The sequence below is a fragment of the Pan troglodytes genome, chromosome 12, assembly GCF_028858775.2.
Source record: "Pan troglodytes isolate AG18354 chromosome 12, NHGRI_mPanTro3-v2.0_pri, whole genome shotgun sequence".
Taxonomy (NCBI): Eukaryota; Metazoa; Chordata; class Mammalia; order Primates; family Hominidae; genus Pan; species Pan troglodytes.
In genome coordinates, this window is record NC_072410.2 from 47,603,310 (window position 1) to 47,625,544 (window position 22,235).

Here is a 22,235-nt window from a genome sequence, read left to right on the forward strand (position 1 = left end):
ACTGTAATCGCAGCACTTTGGGAGGCTGAGATGGGTGGATCACGAGGTCAGGAGATCAAGACGATCCTGGCTAACACGTTGAAACCCCACCTCTACTAAAAAAACACAAAAAATTAGCCGGGTGTGGTGGCACATGCCTGTACTCCCAGCTACTCCTGAGGCTGAGGCAGGAGAATCGCTTGAACCTGGGGAGGCAGAGGCTGCAGTGAGCCAAGATTGCACCACTGCACTCCAGCCTGGCCCACAGAGCGAGACTCTGTATCAGAAAAAAAAAAAAAGGGAATGAGATCATGTCCTTTGCAGGGACTTGGATGAAGCTGAAAGCCATCATCCTCAACAAACTAACACAGGAACAGAAAACCAAACACCGCATTTTCTCACTCATAAGTTGGAGTTGAACAATGAAAACACACGGACACAGGGAGGGGAACAACACACACTGGGGCCTGTGGAGCAGGAGGGGAGCAAGAGCATTAAAACGAATAGCTGATGCATGCGGGTCTTAAAACCTAGATGGCAGGTTGATAGGTGCAGCAAACCACCATGGCACACATATATGAACCTGCACATTCTGCACGTGTATCCCAGAACTTAAAGTAAAATAAAAATTTTAAAAATACACTTTATAGGGATGGATAAAGGATGAAAGGAATGTGGGGATAAACCCATTATGTTATGACCACTTGACAGTTGTCACTGGAATGTTCCCACTGAGGTTCTGGGGAAATATCAGCCCTATGGCCACACAATAGGAGTAAAGGAAAATTGAAATGTTAGCTGGTTTTGGCCATGTGCCAAGCATCTCAGGGTTCTCTTTGGTGGGGGCATTTTCCAGCTAAATTCTGGGAAGGAACATGGTGTTTATTTAAGTGCTGGCATCTGCTTAGACAAACAGGAAAATATTCTGCCACCTAACTTGACTGGAACAGGAATCCTACTCACCATCTGATGGCTGAAACAATGCACAGTATTGCAAAACATTTCAGATCATTTGACTTCCCCCAGCAGCTTAGTTTGCATCAGTGTAAATGCACACAGCAGATTGTGTTTCTGTGTTAAAAGGGTTACAGAACCCATCCTGGAATGAAACACTGGGACCACAGAAGAGGTGATGGGGAAATTGTTCAAGGCCATTATTTCAGTGCCATCATCATTAGCACATTTCATGTTAAAATATTGCCTGGAAGATCACCAGAACCAAAAATAATGCCATCTGTTTGTATAGTGGTTTATAGTTTAAAAAGCATTTTACAGTCATTATCACACTTTTTTACTGCAACTGCAACTCTATTTTATAGATGAGGAAATTGAGACTCATTAGGGTTTGGTGACTTCACTCAGTAACTAGTAGATTCCACATGTACTGGCTCCTCTATGGTTATTAGCATCACAAGTAACACAATGATCCTCATCTCCACTTTGGCACCCCCACAGCTGCAATGAATTAAAGCTATTCTTGCCATTGTGACCAGTAATCTAGAAGCCAAATACAGTGGACTCTTCTTCATCCTTATCTTGCCTGATTCCTCTGTAACAAATGACCACATGGGCTACTCCCTACCTTTTGAGGCTGTCTTCTTTGGTTTCTAAGATGCTGCTGGCAGGGCATGGTGACTCATGCCTGTAATTCCAGCACTTTGGGGGGCCAAGGCTGGCAGATCGCCTGAGGTCAGGAGTTCGAGACCAGCCTGGTCAACATGGTGAAACATTGTGTATACTAAAAATACAAAAATTAGCCAGGCATAGTGGCACATGCCTGTAATCCCAGCTACTCAAGAGGCTGAGATGGGAGAATTGCTTGAACCTGGGACGTGGAGGTTGCAGTGAGCCGAGATTTCGCCACTGCACTCCAGACTGGGCGACAGAGAGAGACACCATCTGAAAAAAAAAAAAAATTTTTTAAAAAGGTGCTTCTCTCTCCTGGTTTTATGCCTTCCTCCTATGTCTTATACCACCCCTCCTTTACTGCCCGCTCTGTCCTGGCGTTCCTTGTGAATGTTAATATTCTCTAGGATTTGATCTTTGGCCACTTTCTCTTTGCATTCCCCACAGTGTTCTGGGAGATCTTATGGCTCCAACCACTCACTCTACAATAGTAACTCCCACATCTCTGTCACTGGATCTGTAATTCAAATCTCCCTACGGAATTCAAAATATATATCCCATCTACTTTCTGCACCTCTCCACCTGGATCTGCAATAAGAACCTCAAGTTCCACACACCTGAAAGTGACTGTATTAGAGTATTCCAACAGTGCAGTATTAGGTCTGCCCATTCAGCAGCATGTAATGCTTCTTTGCTTACTCAAATTTCTAATATTTCTTTTAGTAAAGGAATATTTGACAGTTTCATTCATATAAGTCCCACATATTTCAGCATGTGTTTATGTCTAGACATTATATACTCTCATGACCATTGTGAACTTATTTCCATTATATTATGTAAATGGCTATGCTGTTATATAGAAAAGTTATTGATCTTTAACACATTTGTTTTGAAACCAGCAGCATTCTGAAATTGAATTTTTCTTGTTTTTCAGTTGATTTTCTTTGGTTTTTTAGATAAGCTATCATCTACAATAATTATAGTTATCTCCTACTTTACACTATTTATATCTTATTCCTTTTTCTTGTCTTAGTTGCACTGACTCGCATTCCTAGAACAAAGTTACTACTAATAATAATGGTCATTACCATAGTTTCTGACTCACAGACAGACCACTTCCATTTTTCATCATTGCATTTAAGATATTTTCACCATTAAATAAAATATATACACTTTATTTAATTAAAGACATATTATTCTATTTCTATCTTATATTAGAAGTGATGATACATTTTTATTAAATGTCTTTTAGTCATCCAAAGAAATGATTATAAATTTTTTCTCTTTTGATCTAATCATATGATAAATGATATTAACAGTGAATCATCTTTATGGTAATGCTTTTTCTAGAAAGGATCCATTTAACTTAAAATCTTATTCAGCTCAGGCTGTGTTAATACATTCTAAATGTATTGATTATTGATTTCTTTCTAAAATTCCTACTATACTCTATTTTATCTCCTAAACCTACCCCTCATATCTCTTATATTTTACATATTATATTCATCTCTATCTTTTGCTTCTTGGTTTTTGGGGAACTCCTCAAAGTGGACTTTCAAATCATCAATGTCATTTTCTGTCCTATCCAATCTGTTATTCATTGCTACCACTTCCAGTTAAAATTTTGAAATTTAAAATTTGAATTTACAAATTTATAATATAAATTCACATTTAATTTTTTAAATGTTTAACAGTAATATTTCTGATATCAGTTTGTTAGTTGTGGATAGAATGAGTGCTTGAATCTCAAGTCTCATTGATAATATGAATCAGTTTTATTTTTGGTTATGTCTCACTTTTTGGAATAAGCTTCTTTTAGTGGAAAATATTTGCTCTGATTCTTCAGATGAGTTTCTTCAAACTGCTAAATCATTTCATAGACCCGGTGATTTTTCTGTTTATCCATCTTTCCTGAGAAAGCACTGTATGTCCATGGTTCCAAGTTAGGATCATTTCTCTCAGAGGCTGTGGGGATGCTTATTCAAATCTTATATCCAAGAAAAAGAAAAAGATAAATTTGCAGCTTCAGTTTGTGGCAACATAGTTGGCTGTGAGGAGCAGGAAGAGGCCACAGTGAAAGGCATCTGCACCAAAGAGAACTCATGTTGTGCTGAAGGATTCCTTCCAGTCTATCGTGAAGTCCACTTTATCTCAGAAGCCCACAGGCTGTGCCCACGCTTTAATTATCACACCTCTCCAGTCCAGGGAGCTCCATCGATCAGCTCCCACTGTACTTCTGTATACTTATGTAAGACCACACTTATTGTCCCAATAGTGGCCCCATGGAGTCTGGACCCTACGGCTGAAAGTTAGGAACATTTGTGCCAAGTTAAAGTTCCCCATGATCGTGGAAACTAGGAAAATAATTACCAAGGAAAACAGTCCTGTGGCAGGGAGCTTCACTGCTAAGCAGGTGAGGAATTGATCCTCCTCCTTTGTTCTATGTACCAGCATTAGAATATTCCCTCTACACGCTTGGAAGTTAGGGAGGTTACACTATGTACCCCGTTCACCCACTGCCTGAATCAACTTTTCCTTCATATGCACAGAATTGGGGGCAGTGGGCTCATCAGTCAATGCAGGCCACTAGCACCACATTTCACAATATATCAGGCAATACAATGCTGTGAGTAAGCGTCCAGTCTCCAGAGCCAGTCTCCTTGGGTCCAAATACTATTAGGTTGGTGCAAAAGTAATTGCGGTTTTTGCCAATTTGCTTTTATTTTGCACCAACCTAATATCACTAGTCATGAGACCGTTGGAGTTAGTAATCTTCCCTGTGCCATAGTTTCTTCATCTGTAACAGGAGGACAATAATAGCTCATCAGTGCAGCTAGTGACAGCACCTCCTTTATGGAATACCATGAAAACTCAATTAGCTAATAGATGCTGAACATTTCAGACAATGCCTACACACAGTAATGCTCGATCAATATTAACCAATGCAAAAGAGTGCCAATACTTCTGGTTCGAAGAAGGCATCCTTCCCTGATGTTTTCTTTTTTTATAAATTTCTTTGGACATTTCAATGGAAGGAAGACAAGAGTTAAAGCTGGAAGAGTCATATTTCCATCTTGTTCCAGAAGTTCTAAAGTAATGTTTTCGAAAAGAAAACATTGTCAAAAATGTTTTGAAATGAAAATATGTCAAGAAAAAGTAAAATTCAAACTTGTTAGCAGTATCAGCAAAGCCAATCAGGATCCAGCCTGCTTTCTACCTTTTCTCTAACCCTGTCCTCGCTTGCACCTCAGACTATAGCCCAACCAAACCTCCTGGGTTCATTGTGGCAGCTCACACCACAGGGCCTCTGCTCAGGTGAGGCCTTCCAAGTGGAAAGTCCTTCCTCCCTCCCTTGTTAGCACCCCATGCACCTAACTTGCTTGTCTGTAATTCTGAGGGCTCACTTCAGATATTACCCCCTCTACAAAGCCCAGAATCACATCAGCTGACCCCTCCTTGGCATCCACCCTGCACCCAAAGTTCTCTATACTGTGTCTGTGAGACTTTACTCCACAACTATCATGATTGTTTCAATCAATGAGGGAGCTTATTAAAAGTATAGATAATGGCTCTGGAAGATTCCAATTCATTAGGCCATGGGTAGAGCCCAGGAATCCATATATTTATAAAACAACTGGGATGATTTTGAGAATCAGCCGAATTTGAGTTAATAACACACACCCTCTGATTTGATTGCCCTCTCCTCTGGTAACCTTCCCTCCCAGCTGGTTAACCTGACCTCTCCTCTGATAACCTGCACTCCCCTCTGGTTAGCACATCCTACTCTCTAACAGCCTGTAAATTCCTTATTTGTCTTATCTGTCTTATGTCTCCAGCACCTTGCACAGTTCCTGGCACTCAAAAATGTGTTCATAAACGCATGAATAACTGAATGACCTCTTCCCTCCAGTGGATTAGGTATTTCTATCATTATTATTCATTGCTTTTACCCACCACATTTGATTTTCAGAGACTTAACTGAAGAGCTTGTAAGAGAGACAGGAATAATTGTTTCTGGTTTGGCAACATACACTAGACTTGTTTGCTAAACTTACTGCAAACCTTCTGCCTTCTTGAGAAAGGAGGCCCAGGGGATAAGAGAGGCTATTGTGTAACAACCTTCTCCTGAGACCTAAATATTTGGCAACTTTAATCCTGGCACGAGAATCGGCACAAGGAATGAGAAAATGGAACACTCAGAAAGTGTGAGCCGACACCTTAAATGGACTTAGTGGCGAGCTAGCCAGAAGGTGGAAGCAGAGGCTGGAGGCTCTAGGATTGAGCTTCATCTCCTCTCCACTCACTGCCTCCCCTCCAGTTGGTTTACTTTAGGCAAGGCATTAACTACCCTGAACTCTGTGTCCTCCTCCATAAAAGAGGGCTGAAAGCAGATTGTCACAGAATCATTTGAAATAGTATACATGAAAGTTCAAGTAGAGTGCAATAAATGTTTCCTTTCTCCTTTCTGTCACATCTCAAGCTGTGGCCTAGAAAACTGTAGAACAGTTGAGAGAAGCCAGCTAGAGCCCTGGGGTTGGACTCTCACAGTAGGGCAGATGTGGGGTATGAAGCTTCAGGAAACCAGAGAGAGTCTACCAAAGCCCAGTCCCAGGTATGAAAAACAGAGCAATGAAATTTGACCCTCTCGGAATATCCAAGAATCCTCATGGGATTTCTGTAATACATTTTGAGCACATATAAGTCCTTTTTGGGGAAAGAGCCATGCCTCATTCATCTGTGTATTTATTCCTAGTGCCCAATAGAGTGCCTGATATAGGACCAAGAAATATTTGTAAATTGAATAGTGGGTGGGCAAAGGCATAGCTTGGTACCTTCTCTCACTAGTTTCCTAGTTCTTTCCTAGTACCATCCTCCAAGGCTTTGAGTTTCTTTTTTTTTTCCTTGCCTCCATGCCTGGATGTGGTTAAGCCAACCAGACAGAGCTGTAATTCCTATGCTCCTAAGCTTCAAGGCTTCCAGAGTCTACATAGCTTCCCTCTGCATGGCAACTTTGAGCTTTCTGCTGTTAAATACAGTTATAAGTGTTGTAAAGCGCTTTCATTAGGGAGGTTTTTATCTTGGAGAGGCAACAAGTTCTGTTCAATGGAATAGGGAAAAGTTAACATTTAAAACTCCAGCTATTTTCTGAGGATGGTGGGTCCTGTTATGAGTTGGCTTTGTTCTGCTGAGACCATATAAATGTGGATTTGCAAACTGGAGGAGCTAGAAGATCCTGAATACTAAAGGAAGAATGGCTTCTAGCTTCTGAGGTAATACTAGAGGGAGATAAGAGAGGAAGAGAGCTGAAAAGATTATATGTGTTGCCCAATGAGACCCTCCTGAGGTCTCTAAATACCCAGTTCTTACGAGACTCACCAGCTTTTATGGAAGTCTATAAAAGAGAGAGTTTTATAACCATGTTAATGAGAAGGAAAAAAGAGATAGTCTACGGTATTTTGAACTAGTCACAATGGGAGCCATCAAAAGAAAGACAGTAAGAATTCTCACGTATCATGGATAAGGCTTTGGGCTTCATCAAGATTGTTAAACTGGGAGTTTGAGTCAGATTTATTCAGACCATTGGAGGGGCCAGAAAGAGACATCTCAAGTGATACCTGAGTCTTCTGAACTTGATATTATTCTAGACACCACAAGGAATGCATAATTCACACACAACCTGGTCCTTTTCCTCAAGGAGCTTACAATCTCATTGTGCAGACAAGATATAAAGCCACTGGGCAGCATGCCCTCAGGATGCATTTTAATTTCAACAGATAATGATGATGGAGAAGATTAGAGAAAGGCCTCAAGGAGGGCTTCTTAAGGGGCCACCCTGAGTTGAGTCTTCAGAGCGAGATGACAGTATTTGGTTTGGCAGAATCCCAGGAACAGCCTTTTCAAGAACTCCCTGACAGCGCCTCTTGAAACAGACGAACCAGGAACTACCCAAGACAAAAGCAACTCCATCCATTGCTCATTTTAAGCACATGCCTCACATGATCTGCTTGTGTAAACTTTGCAGGCAAATTTGATTTCCCTTTTCCTCGTACTGACCTTAAAAATCGTTTTTCCAAATGTACATTTACCTGCCTTTGCTTTTTTTTCAAAAAGTAAAACAAAACTTTTCTGCCACTTCCAACATTCCACCCTCATTTTCATTAGCCCCTTGCCTTTCCGAATTAATTTGAGTGGGAAAAGGTGTGCACTTACATCCACCCAGCCTCCTACCCCTAAAAATACTGTCTACATTCAATGCTAAGGAAAGGAGGCTACTTTGAGAATTTCAGAGTAGTAACTTCCAAAGGCTAATGGATGAATGTGAGTATTTCCATTCTCACTGTGGCCAGGAAAGATAGAGATAATCATATAGTACCCAGAAAATGACTGCTTCATATGATGAGGCTTTGATTTCCATTTTAATGGAAACATGTTCATTTAAAAGAAAGAAAAGCAGATTTCTGAACTATGTCTCCTCTCTCCGTTAACAACCTGGATGTGCACCTAGAATTAATGAGCTACATCTTTATTTCTATTTTGCTAAAGAGGCTGACCAGGGCTGTTGCATTACCTGATGTCTAATCTTTCCAGTGCTCCTCTCACGCCTCCCCTCACTGTTTTCCCCCTTCTGAATGCGATGTTAGTATTTTGGCTTTGTCTCAAATAAACTTACAAGTCGGGTTTTTATTTCTCCCCAACGGAGCCTCTCAAATCCCTTATCTTCAGCTCAACAGGAAGGAGATTACTTTGTTACCAGAATATTGAACACTGATGATTTACATGTTTATATGTTGGGAAAATAAAGCTCTGACATATTCTATTTCCTATACAACAGTTCCTAACTCTCTATGTAGAGACCTAGTGGCTTAAGGGCATAGAAAGATGCCACTGTCCACTGAGCAGCAAAGAAAGGACAGCTAAGCCCGTGTTCCAACGGAGCTGACCATGTGCATAGCTATACCTTCATGGCTGCAGTGGGGAAACCAGCCAGCATAGATTCTCCTTTGCTGCTCTCATTTTAATCAAAAAATTGCAGATGCTAAAGTCGGATAGCCTGGATTCAAATCCTGTCTGATCTCTGATCCTAGCCTGAGAGGCCTGTCCAGATTCCTCCTCTGCCCAAATTCCTTGCTAGCAGTGTGACCTTAGGCAAATGACTGAATTGCTTTGTGCCTCCGTTTTCTTAGGGGTAAAATATGGATGGTAATACCTGACTGATGGAGCAGTTCATAAGAAATGATAGCTATGAAGAGTCTACATGATACCTGGACAGCCCCATTGGTTAAATATCCTATGTTGAATGCTTAAACAAATGTTAATTTCATTTCCCTTTCCTTTAGAAGCCTTAATTAATATGTTAACTATTTAGTACAGAGGTCAGTAAACTATGGCCAGCAGATCAAATCCATCCATCCTTTATTTAATTTATTTTATAATAAATAAAATAGATCCCCTTGTTGCATGTTCTCATGACCGTTCTTTTTCATAGGACTTACCACAGTTGTAATTGCACACGTATTTGTAGGTTTAGTTAATTGCTATGCATCACTCTCATAAAACTGGAGCTTCCTGAGAGGAGGGGTGGTATTTATGATCTCTTCCTCTGTGTCCCAGCTCCTGCCATAGTGCCTGGCTCTGATAGGTACTCAGTATTTGAATGAATGAATGAATGAGTAGATGAGTCTCCAGGCTACCACCCAGCCATGGATCAAGACTACAGATTTGACCAATAAGGACAGAGCCAGGAGAGGCAGATCCCCCAGTCCTTGACATGACGACCGCCCAGCAGAAGCTTGTTTACCATGATATGTAATAACATACCACAGTCCAAAGCTTCATCAGAACACAACCACATCAACTGGGTGACACTCCCACCTGGATGGGCCTGTTCAAACATTTCCTCAGTTTCGAGTCAAGAAAATGGAACTTCTTCATGGAAAGAACCAATTCAGCCCTGTAGTGTATTTCTATAATACTTGAGTAGCCACCACCTTCCTTGGGAAGAAGGCAAGAGTCCAGGCTAGGTAGTTTTATTCATGGGTCGAAAGCAAAGTTTCAATGAGTTTATTCAAGCATTAATCTGCCCAAAGTAGAACTACCTCATGGTACACAGCACCTGGCACATAGGAGGTGGTGAAGATAAATAATTGCCAGCAGCAATGCTAAAATCTGTGACTGAGCCATTCCCAGTCCCCTGTCTTCCTGCTGGGCCTCTGCAGTATGGAACACTCACATACCCCTTTCAAAGTGGGGAATTTAAATCAGGCAGAACTGATGGGTGGGGGTCCCATCTCTACTATGTAACTGCTGCATATCCACGAACCCCAGTTTCCTCACCTGTTGTCAAGGGACAATGTGATGGTAAATGTTTATCTTTCCCAGTACACCTCACTACTGGCATTCTGAGTCAGTGCCGTTTTATCCATTGAAGCTATTAAGCTGTCTTGGATGTAAAAAGGTCCTGGGTAGCACTGATGAAGCCTACCACTATATGCTTAATACTCTGGAATGTCTTATGCCAAAGATCCCATCATAAAGAAACACAATAAAGATCTAAGAGTATAGAGAAAGTAGATGAGTATAGGAACGACAAAGACTTTCTAAATATGTCAAGCACTGGAAGATCCTAGGGGCCAAAGAGTCTTCCTGGACAGCTGGATTTCTTTTCTTTTTTCTTTTATCTTTTTTTTTTGAGATGGAGCCTCTCTCTGTCGCCCAGGCTGGAGGGCAGCGGTGTGATCTTGGCTCACTGCAAGCTCCGCCTCCCAGGTTCATGCCATTCTCCTGCCTCAGCCTTCCAAGTAGCTGGGACTACAGTTGCTCGCCACCACGCCCAGCTAAGTTTGATTTTGTATTGTTAGTAGAGATGGGGTTTCACTGTGTTAGCCAGGATGGTCTCGATCTCCTGACCTCGTGATCCGCCCACCTTGGCCTCCCAAAGTGCTGGGATTAAAGGCATGAGGCACCATGCCCTGCCCACAGCTGGATTTCTAAGAAATATTTTCTCTTGGACCTAGAAGATTCAGGGGATTGGAGGGCGCACCATGCGTGACCACTCTACCTATATGTCTAGGATTCTGTTTATAAAAACTCTATTTCATAAATACTAATTTTAAATAACTTGTAGAAGTGAAATAAAATAAGGTGTTCTTTCTATTAGAAAATATGGCCTTTTAATTATGCTCTGTAAAGACCTGGAATGTGTTGTTTGAAATCCTAAGGATGTCAGAAACATGCAAATTCTGGGTTTGCCTGAAGTCCAGTGGCCGCAGAGAGATTCAGTGTCCCCTAAAACACCAGAGGTGTTTGGAGGTTGGTATGCAGGCCAAAACTTGAGCTCACTACCTTAGTAGGACAGGACCGCAATCTTAGCTCCTTCTAAGGGTGCAGGTGTACAGCCACCGTTTATATTACTTTATTACTTCTTTTTTGGTACAAGAACAGTTTTCAGAATTTATCTGATTCAAATTAGGGTCTCATTACTGACAAAGAGGAGAGAACAAAAGTTGAGGTGGGCCACCAGCTGGCTGTGCTCTAGATTAGATAGCCTTTCTGAGAATGGCGAATGGACATCTGATATAAAAAGCATCAGAGAATTTGAGGGAGGCACTGCTTTCTGGATGGGGGTGGGTGGATGGTCACTGACCCCACTGGGTACTCAGAAGTACATGAAAGCAGGTGAATCAAACTTGACAGAAAATGCATGCTGATGCAGCTGGAAGTTGAACCACTGCTATTCCAGATGTTTCACTAGACTCCTCCATCCCCTTCCTGGGCCCTATCCCATCTCCCATCCCACATCATTCCCAATCGTTTCTTAAGGATGGACCTTAGTGAAGTAAGAGTAACAAAGAGGAAAGTCTGAAGGATGGAGAAGTAATTTTCTGCACATTACTGGAAATCAGAAAATTATTTCTTTTCTTTTCTTTTTTTTTTTTTGAGACAGAGTCTCACTGTATTGCCCAGGCTGGAGTGCAGTGGCGCAATCTCTGCTCACTGCAAGCTCTGCCTCCCGGGTTCACATCATTCTCCCGCCTCAGCTTCCTGAGTAGCTGGGACTACAGGTGCCCGCCACCATGCCCGGCTAATTTTTTGTATTTTTAGTAGAGATGGGGTTTCACCGTGTTAGCCAGGATGGTCTCGATCTCCTGACCTCGTGATCTGCCCACCTCGGCCTCCCAAAGTGCTGGGATTACAGGCATGAGACATGTTGACCCCACTCAGTTAAAAAAGGCCATATCAAATCTGTTGAGTCAAACCATCCTGCTTCATGTCAGGCAAAGTACCCGACTCAGTGGCAGGACCAGGTGAAATTTCAGGAGCCACTGGAATATGAATCATCCAGCTCCTTTTAAGACAACAGCCCCTGAAATGGCCCACAGCCATCTCTGTCAGTTGGCCTAGTCACCCAGGGAGCCTGCAACCACTCGGAGTAAATAGTCAAAAAGAAAGAAAGAAAATGTTGGGAGGCCTCAAAGCCTCTGGGTAGCCATGAAACAGAAACAAAGCCACTGAAGCTGTTCAAACAAATGTCTTTAATCTGTGACACCTGTCACCAAGGCACAGAAAGGGCACTGCAAGGTCAGAGGCCTTCATGACACAGTAGGAGAGGGAGTCCTTTCATGATCCCCTCAGAGGGCATTTTAAAGCTGGGCATAAATCTTGATCTTTTCTGTGTGTAGTTATTCTTATAAGTAGAATCCGATTTTAATAAATTCCATCAGCCCTCCAAATTGCTTTTTGTGGGAATAGAGGTTGGTGTTAATCAGTTTGTTGCTAGATATCACTTTCCTGAGCTTCTAAGTCTGTGTGTGAGATGGAGGTGCAGGCAGGTGCCTCTCTGTAGTGAAGGAACATTCACCGCCCAGGCAGGCCCCAGCACTGCTCCTCCCTTCTGCTTCCACGGGAGCCTGGCAGAGGCAAGGTTGGGGCTGCCTAGGCCGGATGGTGGGCTCGTTGCTGTGTGGACCAAGGAGGACTTGCTCTCCTTCCCCTTTACCTAAAAATGTTCAGATGGTCAAACCTGGTGGGGAAGAGCAGGAGAGTCCCGGGGCCTCAAGCTGAGTTGGTACGAAACGTAGCTTTAGTTCTCTCCAACCTGCCTCAGCTCTTTCCTCCTATTTTCTGACATGGACAATTGACACTTCTGCAGTTTTATGTAAAGTGTTATGCAAAAGCAGCTTCAAGACAACGTTCCCCCATTCCTTCAGCTTGATTTCTTCCCCAGCCCTTCTAATGTAGAAATTCAGGAGCCACTCCTGACTTCAAGCACAACCTGGCCTCAGATTCCATCTTAAGTGTCCATACCGCCTCTCTGGGCCCCACTGTCTTCATGTGCCTAGTGAGGGGACTGAAACAAACAGCCTTCAATCCCCCTCCCCATCCTAACAGCCTACATACTCACTGAGGTCCCATGCACCATGAGTATACAAGGAACACTCATGCTAACCCCAATCCCTGACTCAAGCTACTTCTAGCCTGGTGAGATACCATTGACCTAACAATTTCTCCTTGAAGCCCAGGCCAAGAGACCATACAAACTGATAATTAGAATATCGTCATCTGATTGAGACCCCGGCCTAAGCCAGTTGTAGGCATCACAGATCTCCTAGGTAGTCTACCAGGCATTCTGCTCTGCCATCATCCACCCCCAGCTGTCTATGATCTTCCTGGAGCTCTGAATGTGGCCTGATACACCATCAGGAGTTGCCTTTCTTCCTATCTTTCCTGTGCCTAAATGTCTGTTTGGTGAGACTCCTAACAATGCCTCACATAACAATTACAATTTCTTAACATTTGTCTTATTTGATCTTCACAATAATCAGGTGTGATGGAAAAGTTAAAGCGCCTGTTATGACTTTGACCATTTTTGATGAGAGTAAGGGGACTTTGAGAGATGCTGGTTCAGGGATGCTGTAAGATGAGGCAGGAATCACAGAGGGGATAGGCTTTGCTGGAGCAGGGGGAAGGCAGCCCAGTTCCACCTTCATTCAGGCCCTAGACTCATTCACAGACCTTACAGAACATCTGCAGAAACTGTTCACCAAGAAGAAAACTAAGACTCAAAGAAGAGGTGATTTGCCAAAAGTGCATACCTGTCAGTGGCAGAAAAACAAAAAACTAGAACTCTGTTCTTTCTGACTCAGGTGGCTTGGCAGATGAGTTTTTGTTGTTGTTAATACACTGCACTAATAAGCACGTCTTTAGCATGTCCTCTGCTGTGAGCTGATAAGGATGAAGAAGTGAGGGTCAAGCCCCTTGGACTTCTTACTCATGTCTCCCAAGGAAGTAGCCACAGCACAGGGCAGGAAGGAAGGCTGGAGTGAGGGCTGTACAGAGGGCTCTGGAAACGAAGAGGCTGGGCTGTGCCCTGTGAGATGATGTGCCTGGGTTTCTTTCTACAAGGCCCAAGTTCCGCCAACCCCTGCCCACACCCATGTGCTTCCTTCTTGCTTGGGGAGGTGCTTTTCTCCACCTGTGCAATCCTGACATTCACAATCTGTGCTGCTTCATCCTCTGGCAATGATCCACTAGTTCCTGGTGTCCCTAGTGAGCCTCTAACAACCATTCTTAGAAGTGAGATTTGCAAAAAGATGGTGAAACAGAATGCGAAATGGAGAGGGGAGAATATAGGGGAGGTGGGAGAGGGTGAATCAGGCTCCTCCTCCACAGGAAAGCTAGGTCTTAAGGTCCCCCTGCAAGGAAGCAATTCATTCCAGCAAACTCTGGAGGAGGCCCAATATGCAGCTGCTGGGTGTTAGTGCCCCATTTACCGGTCTGCAGTTTCAGCAATCATCATGCTGAAGTGTCTCTGTGGAATTAGCATGTGGGGACTACAGGGATGAATAATTCTACTCCAATTTACTTTCTCCCATAAAATACTATTTAAGTTATAAATTGAGTATTTCCATCCTTGACAGCAGCTATTAAGCCGACGCCACTGCCTCATTGGCCTTTTGCTGTTTTGAGTATCTTTGGGCGCCTGGCCCTGGATCCAGCCAGTAGCACGGATAGCACGGGCGCCTGGACACTGGATCCAGCCAGTAGCACCAGGTGTCCTGGGTACCCTGGGTTTCAGCTAGGCACTGAATCTCTGGAAAGAGACCACATGGCCTCTGGAAGTCACAAAGATAGGAAGGGGAATGTGAACAAGTGTTGGGTGCCTGCTATGCACCAGAATTTGTCTAGTCCCTTCATGCATATTATCTTGTTCAGCATCACTGCCCAGTAAATACTATCAATCCTTATTTCAGAATGAGAAAACTGAGATTCTAAGAAATCACTTTAAGAAAGATTAAGTAGCTGAAAAAGCAATAAGTAAGAGCAATGGGGAGAGGGAAAGAGATATGTCCTGTGCTGGGGGCTGCATGGGAAGAGGAAAGTCATAATTCAGGAAGCAGGGGTTCCACTGCCAGAGAATCCAAACTAAGGAAGTCCTATATCACCAGTAAGACAGGCCACAGGGTGGTCTGTAAACACAGAGCTGGGAAATGTTTACTTTCTGGAGAGCCTATTTCTCTCTTGCTCTCTGTTTGGCAGCCCTGGTCCCAGCAACTTTCATGTATTCCTTTGAAAGCTAGAATTCTCTCTGAGCACTTCACCAGCAGAGGCCTGTGAGACCTTGTCTTTCCTCACTCAATCCTCTAGCCTTGTTTCTTCATCAACATCTGAGAGTCAACATCTCTGCCTGCTTAATAGAAAGAAGAAAGGGATCGTTAAGTTAATCAGCTGGTAGTTACTAAGGAGCTTTCTTGTGCCTGGTCAGGTGCCATGGGGATTCAATGAAATAGAAGATGCAATACTGACTCCTGATAAGCATCTAATGAAATGTTGAAACAGATTATAAATAGCCATTCATTTTTGCTTCTCTGGGCTTCTGTATATGCTGTGGCCTTCTCCTAGAAAGTATGTTGCACACAGCTTTCCATAGATTGTGCATGCCAGCTCAACCTTTCAGGTCAAATTCAAACGTCACCTCCACCGAGAAACTCCCCCAACCTCCCTGCCCAGGCGTAAATGCCCTCCTGTCTGCTCATGCTTCTAACGCATTATAAGTCCTCTGGAGCACACAGCAAATTGCATCTTTATTATCATGTGTGTCCTTCTCCAGAGACAGCCACTCCTTCAGAACATGAATATACTGAGCCCTTCTCTGACATATAGAAAGGGGGTTAAATAAGGCTTATTGAATGAGTGAGTTAAAAAGCAGGACAGGAAAAAGCATGGATGTGTTACCAGAAAGGCATCCCGATCCAGGCCCCAAGAGAGGGTTCTTGGATCTCATGCAAGAAAGAATTCAGGGCAAGTCCATAAAGTGAAAGCAAGTTTATTAAGAAAGTAAAGGAATAAAGAATGGCTACTCCACAGGCAGAGCAGCCCCAAGGGCTGCTGGTTGCTTGTTTTTATGATTATTTCTTAGTTACATGCTAAATAAGGGTTGGATTATTCATGCCTCCCCTTTTTAGACCGTGCAGGGTAACTTCCTGATGTTGCCATGGCATTTGTAAACTGTCATAGCACTGGTGGGAGTGTAACAGTGAGGACGACCAGAAGTCATCCTTCTGGGCTCCAAAACCAAGAAGTCTCTTCGCCATCTTGGTTTTGGTGGGGTTTGGCCAGCTTCTTTACTGCAAACTGTTTTATCAGCAAGGTCTTAATGAACTGTATCTTGTATCTTGTGCCTACCTCTTATGTCACCCTGTGATTTAGAATGCCTAACCGTCTGGGAATGCAGCCCGGTAGGTTTCAGCCTCATTTTACACAGCTCCTATTCAAGATGGAGTTACTCTGGTTCAGATGTCCCTGACAAATATATATGTTTATATGTTCAGAGAAAAGAAGGTTGCACTCATGGTTGACAGTGAGTGTGAGGATCCTGGATAGTGCCTTGATAAAAAGCAAACCAAAGGCGCCGAAGCCAGACTGCCAAGTTTAAACCCAGCCCCAACACTTGGTGGATGAGTTACTTAACTTCTCTGTGCCTCAATTTCCTCATCTGGAAACTGGAGGTCATAACATTAGCCTGCCTCAAAGAGTTAGTGAAAGATGAAATGAATTAATGCAAAGAAAGTACATAGAATGGAGTGTGCTTGGTATGTTAACTACGTGTTACTCCTAAGGACTGAAGTCAAAGAGAAGCATTACCTTTATATCTTCCTGTATTCTTTAAATGTTTACTTGGAACAATTAGACAAAAGAAAAATGAAAAATAAGACAGCAGCAAAGTGACAGACTAGATATCCTGATTGCTGCTCTTGAAATTAAATAAAAAATGCCGAATAAGATACCACACACAAAAAATTTTTTCTTCTTAAATCATTCATTGTCTTGCAAGAAGTAAAAAATGCTCAAGTCAAAATTTAAATAATGGCAGGAATTCTACATATTGACAGCAGTGAAGCTGGCTTTTGTCTTAAGGGCTTTTGACCTTGACCTTGACTCACAGAGTATGGGGACAAGAAACAAAGCCTAGGACCTGCCCAAGGTGGGTTGTCTAATAGGCCACCTTCCCTTAAAGTTGGAAACCAAAAAGCTATATCCTCAGTGTAAAAGAGAACTAGAAACGAATGCCTAGCCTGCCAACAGCTGCAGGAAACTTGCCCATCTCCAACCTTGGTGCTGTCGACAGAAAACAAAAAAAATCTCTTCTGAGAGTTCGTAGCAGAAAAAGTATCCTCACATGGGGATGCAGACCAAATTCATTTAAGTTGGTTGGTCTAAAACAAACCTCACTCTGAAATCCAGTTTACAGTGGTCCCAGTCTGGAAGTATTCCCAGGTTTCTGGCAAAAACAATTGTATATCATCTCTGAAGGAACCCACCTTCAACAAGCCATCAACAAATTCTCAAAGATAAAGTTCCAAAGAAAATAAGCAGTATGCAGTGAGCATAAAACAGATAATGGAAGAGGTTGCCATGAGTGAGAACCTGCAGAAGCAAACCCAGAGACTTAAGCTATTAGAGTTAATAGAGACACTAAATATAAATTATGTTTATTATGTATAATGAAATAAAAAGAAGCCTGACAATATGAGGAGTGAGCAAAAATTATAAAGAATGACTAGATATTTTTTAAAATATGCAATCAAAATTCTAAAAATGAACAATAATAACAGTTGAAATATAAAACTCAGTGGACGAATCTAATAGCAGATTAGACTTGCTGAAGAGAGTCAGTGAACTGGAAGATCCAAAAAAATTAACCAGAATGCAGCACAGAGGTACAGAAGGTTAGATTTAAGAGATAAAACTAAGAAGACAAAACTAAGTTGTCTTAGTTGATAGGTTGTTTCATTTTACTGTTTTGCCAAATTTAATCACTATAATTGTGAGAAACGAAATTTTCTCAATTTTATACTTTATTTTGATAGAGAATATTAACAATTTACTAAAAAATAAGAAATCCATCAAAAGATTCTTTCCTCTAATCAAAATATTCCTAAGAGCCAATCAAGAATTTCCAAATTAAATTGTGCACCCCATAGGAGCTTTCAGTTTTTATTTCATGCAGTTTGTCTCTGGCTTTTATAGAAATGAATTTCAATGTCTTTTTTGTTTGCCAGATTTGTATTGAGAAATTGCAACTTGCCAAAAGCTTCAGAAGTTAAAAATGTAGGAGTACTCCATTGAAAATATTTTGATTTACAATTTTCAACTAATTTTAAATAAAATATAACCAAAACTCTGAGGACTCATTTACAAAAAGTTTGGTACTGTTACTTAGGTTAATTCATAAAACAGTCAAAGGCTCAAACACTTTTAAAATACTATGTAGTATACTTTTGTATTCATCATACAAAAACACACCCAAAATAAATTAGTTCAGTTACTGTATACCTACAAAACTTTTTATAAATTTCAACTACTGCTTCTATTTCAATTAGTAAGATACCACAGTTTATTTGTACATAGTTGCAAATTATGTGTATCACAACCTATTACAAGTACATTTCTGTTCCATGGGTTTCTTAATTTAGTAAGTGCATTATTTTTACCATAGTGTATTCATATTAGTACCAAAACAAATTAATCTTCACTGCTGAACTTTGAAATGGACTCATGATAACATTCACAACAATGTCCATTCTTTCACCTTCCAAAAACTTTGAATCTATGAATTGAATTTTTTAAAGAATTGGCTCATTATTGGCAGGGTGCGGGGGCTCACACCTGTAATCCCAGCACTTTGGGAGGCCAAGGCGGGCAGATCACAAGGTCAGGAGATCGAGACCATCCTGGCTAACACAGTGAAACCCAGTCTCTACTAAAAATACAAAAAATTAGCCAAGCATGGTGGCGGGCACCTGTAGTCCCAGCTACTCGGGAGGCTGAGACAGGAGAATGACGTGAACCCAGGAGGCGGAGCTTGCAGTGAGCTGAGATAGTGCCACTGCACTCCAGCCTGGGTGACAGAGAGACTCTGTCTCAAAAAAAAAAAAAGAAAAAAAATTGGCTCATTATTGATATTAACTGATTTTCTATTTGAAAACTCTGATGACACTGATAGAAAATTAGAATCATTTAGCTATTTGCCAAATTCTTCTGATAACTGAGCCAACATATTAATAGCTATTACTCGACCTTTTGTACATGCACAAGAAACACTGGAATTGAAAAAGAGTGAAGTTAATTTAGAAGAACGGTCATTTAATCTAAGCGAGAAGTCATGCTTCACAGAATGATGAGCAAATGCACCATTTTCCTTGCATAGGTTAAATAATTGTCTTTGAGCACGGTTGTCTTAAAATAACTACTAACTTTTGGTGTAGATGCTGCTGCTGCTTCAGCAGATGTGTGTCTTTTGGTTTTCACAGGTTCAGTGATTAACGCTTTGGTGTGATAAAAGGTAGATGTCTAAAATCATTTTGTGCAAGTTACACATTCATCATCAACTTTTATGAAAAGCAGAAATCCAGTACAAAACTTTTCATTTGATGTGTGCTTCTTTGAAATTATAACTTATTGCTGTCAAAGATTTTTTTAACTAAGAAAGCACTATCAAAAATAAATAAACAGTTGTGGATTTACACTATACAAGAAAAAGCAAAATCACTGTAGCAAGGGTGCCCAAATAATCTTCATACTCTCCAGAGAAGGATTACTCAGCATCTTTCCTGTTCATGTTACTTAAACTGTTAGGGGCTTCCTGCTGAGCCTGCCACCCCATCTGGTGGCTGCAGGCACAGGACACAGCACAACAGACTGGTACATCAGGTGCCTGGCAGGGGCAGCAGCACTGAATAATGCTGAGCCCCTGAGTCTGAGTACACTTCATTTGATTAGTGGTTGTCTTACCTGCTATACTTCAGTAGGAGACATTTTCAAGGCTGGGATTAGGGTGAGGCAAGTGTAGCATTTGCCTGGGGTGCAAAATTTAAGGGGACCCCAAAAATTCAGTAATCAAGACAAATAATATTTTAATGCAATACATTAAGATATCAAACTTAATGCACAAAAATCTATGATTAACAAAATATCAAAATTTTAAATAAAGACAGGATTTAATTCTTCACTTGCACTGTGAGTGCCTCACTCACCTCACTCCAATCCCAGCCCACAGATTCTGGCTTTTTAGGTTGAATAAAAGAGATCTGTGGGAGAAGAGAGGCTACCCTGAGTGAGGAGGAGGCAGGGAAATATCATTCCCCCTCCTAGTCCTTCCTTTGGCCCCAAGTGCCTCTGCTTTAAGTTTTCTGCTGCCAAAATTAAAAGTCAAGCCTATGGTCACCCAGAAAACATGCTTACCACTTGGGGAAAGAGGATGCTAGAGAATCAGGGAAACTCTAAATATACTTGTGAGTGACTGCAGCAGTTTTTACATAGCCTGCCAGGCCCAATGGAACAGATGATTCAGCCCTCCAAAAAATGCATCATTTTCTTAAGATTTCAAAAAATTGTTTATTTGTTTTAATTGACACGTAATAATTGTACATAGTTGTGAGGTGCAGTGTGATATTTTGATACATCTATACAATGTGTAATGGTCATATCAGGGTAATTAGCATATCCATCACCTCAAACATTTAGTATTTTGGGGGGTTGGGAACATTCAAAATCCATTCAACAATTTATTTTGTATTTTCAAATAGCTAAAAGAAATACATCTTTGATGTTGTTCACAAAAACTTCAAAATTGGTCAGAAGAGAGCATTAATTATTTAATAACTTAATATCAAGGTCACACTGCATAAGATGAAAATACAATTCTAAGATTATGGCCAACTACATTTTCCTAACTAGCTTACCAGAGAGGACTACTCAATACTGCAGTGACAGCAGTGGCCAAAAAGCACAGTGTCAACGATTTTAAAGATGCCCTAAATTTGAACTTCTTTCCATTATTGAGTTTCCACTAAAATCATGAAGTTCAATCAGTGCAATTCCCCTTTCCCTTACAGTAATTAAAAGCTCAAAGACATTACAATCCAAACTACTCTCTTCTTTCTTTTTTTCTTACTCTGCTGCTGGAGCTAATGTGGTCCTATTATCACCTCCCCAGTCAAATTTCTATAAACCTGAGTCTCCCGTGTGTCACCACACACCTCCTACCTAAGTTTTAGCTCTAAATTGCAAACAGGTCAATGTCACAAAGGATCCAGTTTGTCCCAGTAGCATCAGCCTTTTGCCCAAGGGATAGCTATTGCTGTGTGTGTCTGTCTCACACATGTCAGCACAGCCTCAGGGGTGGAGTCCCAAATGCAAGCATGAGATTCCATATAGGAAGAAAACAGTAGCTCACAAATGTTGTGAGCTACCTAACAAGTAGTTCTGCCAATCCTTGACAGAAGCCCTCAAGCTGGAAGTGAAATGGTACATTACTTTACTCACCTTCCATTGTGTTACAAACTTGCTACCATTTCTCTTTTCAGGGAGAAAAAAATGCGCGCTCTGTCTTCCTGCTTCACCCCAGCCACTCCCACCCCCAGTCCCACCCCTGAGGGGTAGCATTTTATTGTGAATGGCAGGATCCCAGCGATTAGCTGACTGATACTCCTAGTGTTGCTCATTCCCAGTGCTTACTGTCTGGCCCACCTGCTGGCAGAAACACTCAGAATATTATACATAACTTGGACCTTCACTGTTTTTTTCCCTTCATTCACATCAGACCTTAGTGATACATATTTTTATGGTAGCCCTGGCTCTGCAAAAATCAAAGGGCTTAACCTGGGCTGCTTAGGGGACACCTTCTATGTATGCCCAACTAGGGCGCTTTATCAATCCTGGCTTAGTGCCTCACATTCCAAAATAGCATTAAGGAGTTCACTGTGGAAAGAATACTCCAGAATTGTATCTGTCCCTTTGAAAGCTTGTCTTTTAAGACTAGTCTGAATGCCCTAAGTGGAGCCGCCAGCTTGCAACTGCTGAATGAAGATGGAGTTCTTTGGTCAAACATCAGCTGGCACATCCAGGCAAACTTTTACCAGTCGTGTAAGGCTCTTTGGTAAGTTTCCCAAAAGACAAAAATATATGTGAACACAACCCCTGCCCTCAGGAAGCTTACCGTCCAGTGATGGGATAGAACAGGAGCACAGATTGTTCTGCTATAAAATAAAATGAGATGGTTCCATAAGGGAGGACAGCTAACAGGAGTATGGGAGGGTATTCAATAGAATGTGGTTATGATTATATCCAAG

General features: G+C 41.7%; 2 protein-coding genes across 3 annotated transcripts in view; one reads left to right on the forward strand and one right to left on the reverse strand.

The window, feature by feature from the left end:
• Positions 1–22,235, forward strand: part of TACR1 (tachykinin receptor 1) — a 155,962-nt gene that overhangs the window by 52,084 nt on the left and 81,643 nt on the right. The gene's annotated exons all lie outside the window — the stretch shown is intronic.
• The window catches only part of POLE4 (DNA polymerase epsilon 4, accessory subunit), a 190,092-nt gene continuing 169,610 nt past the window's right edge, over positions 1,754–22,235 (reverse strand). Inside the window, exon 4 of the mRNA XM_054677972.2 lies at positions 1,754–1,878. Within this exon, the coding sequence (XP_054533947.1) occupies positions 1,769–1,878 (110 nt within the window). The 3' untranslated portion in view covers positions 1,754–1,768. The remainder of the gene's footprint in view (positions 1,879–22,235) is intronic.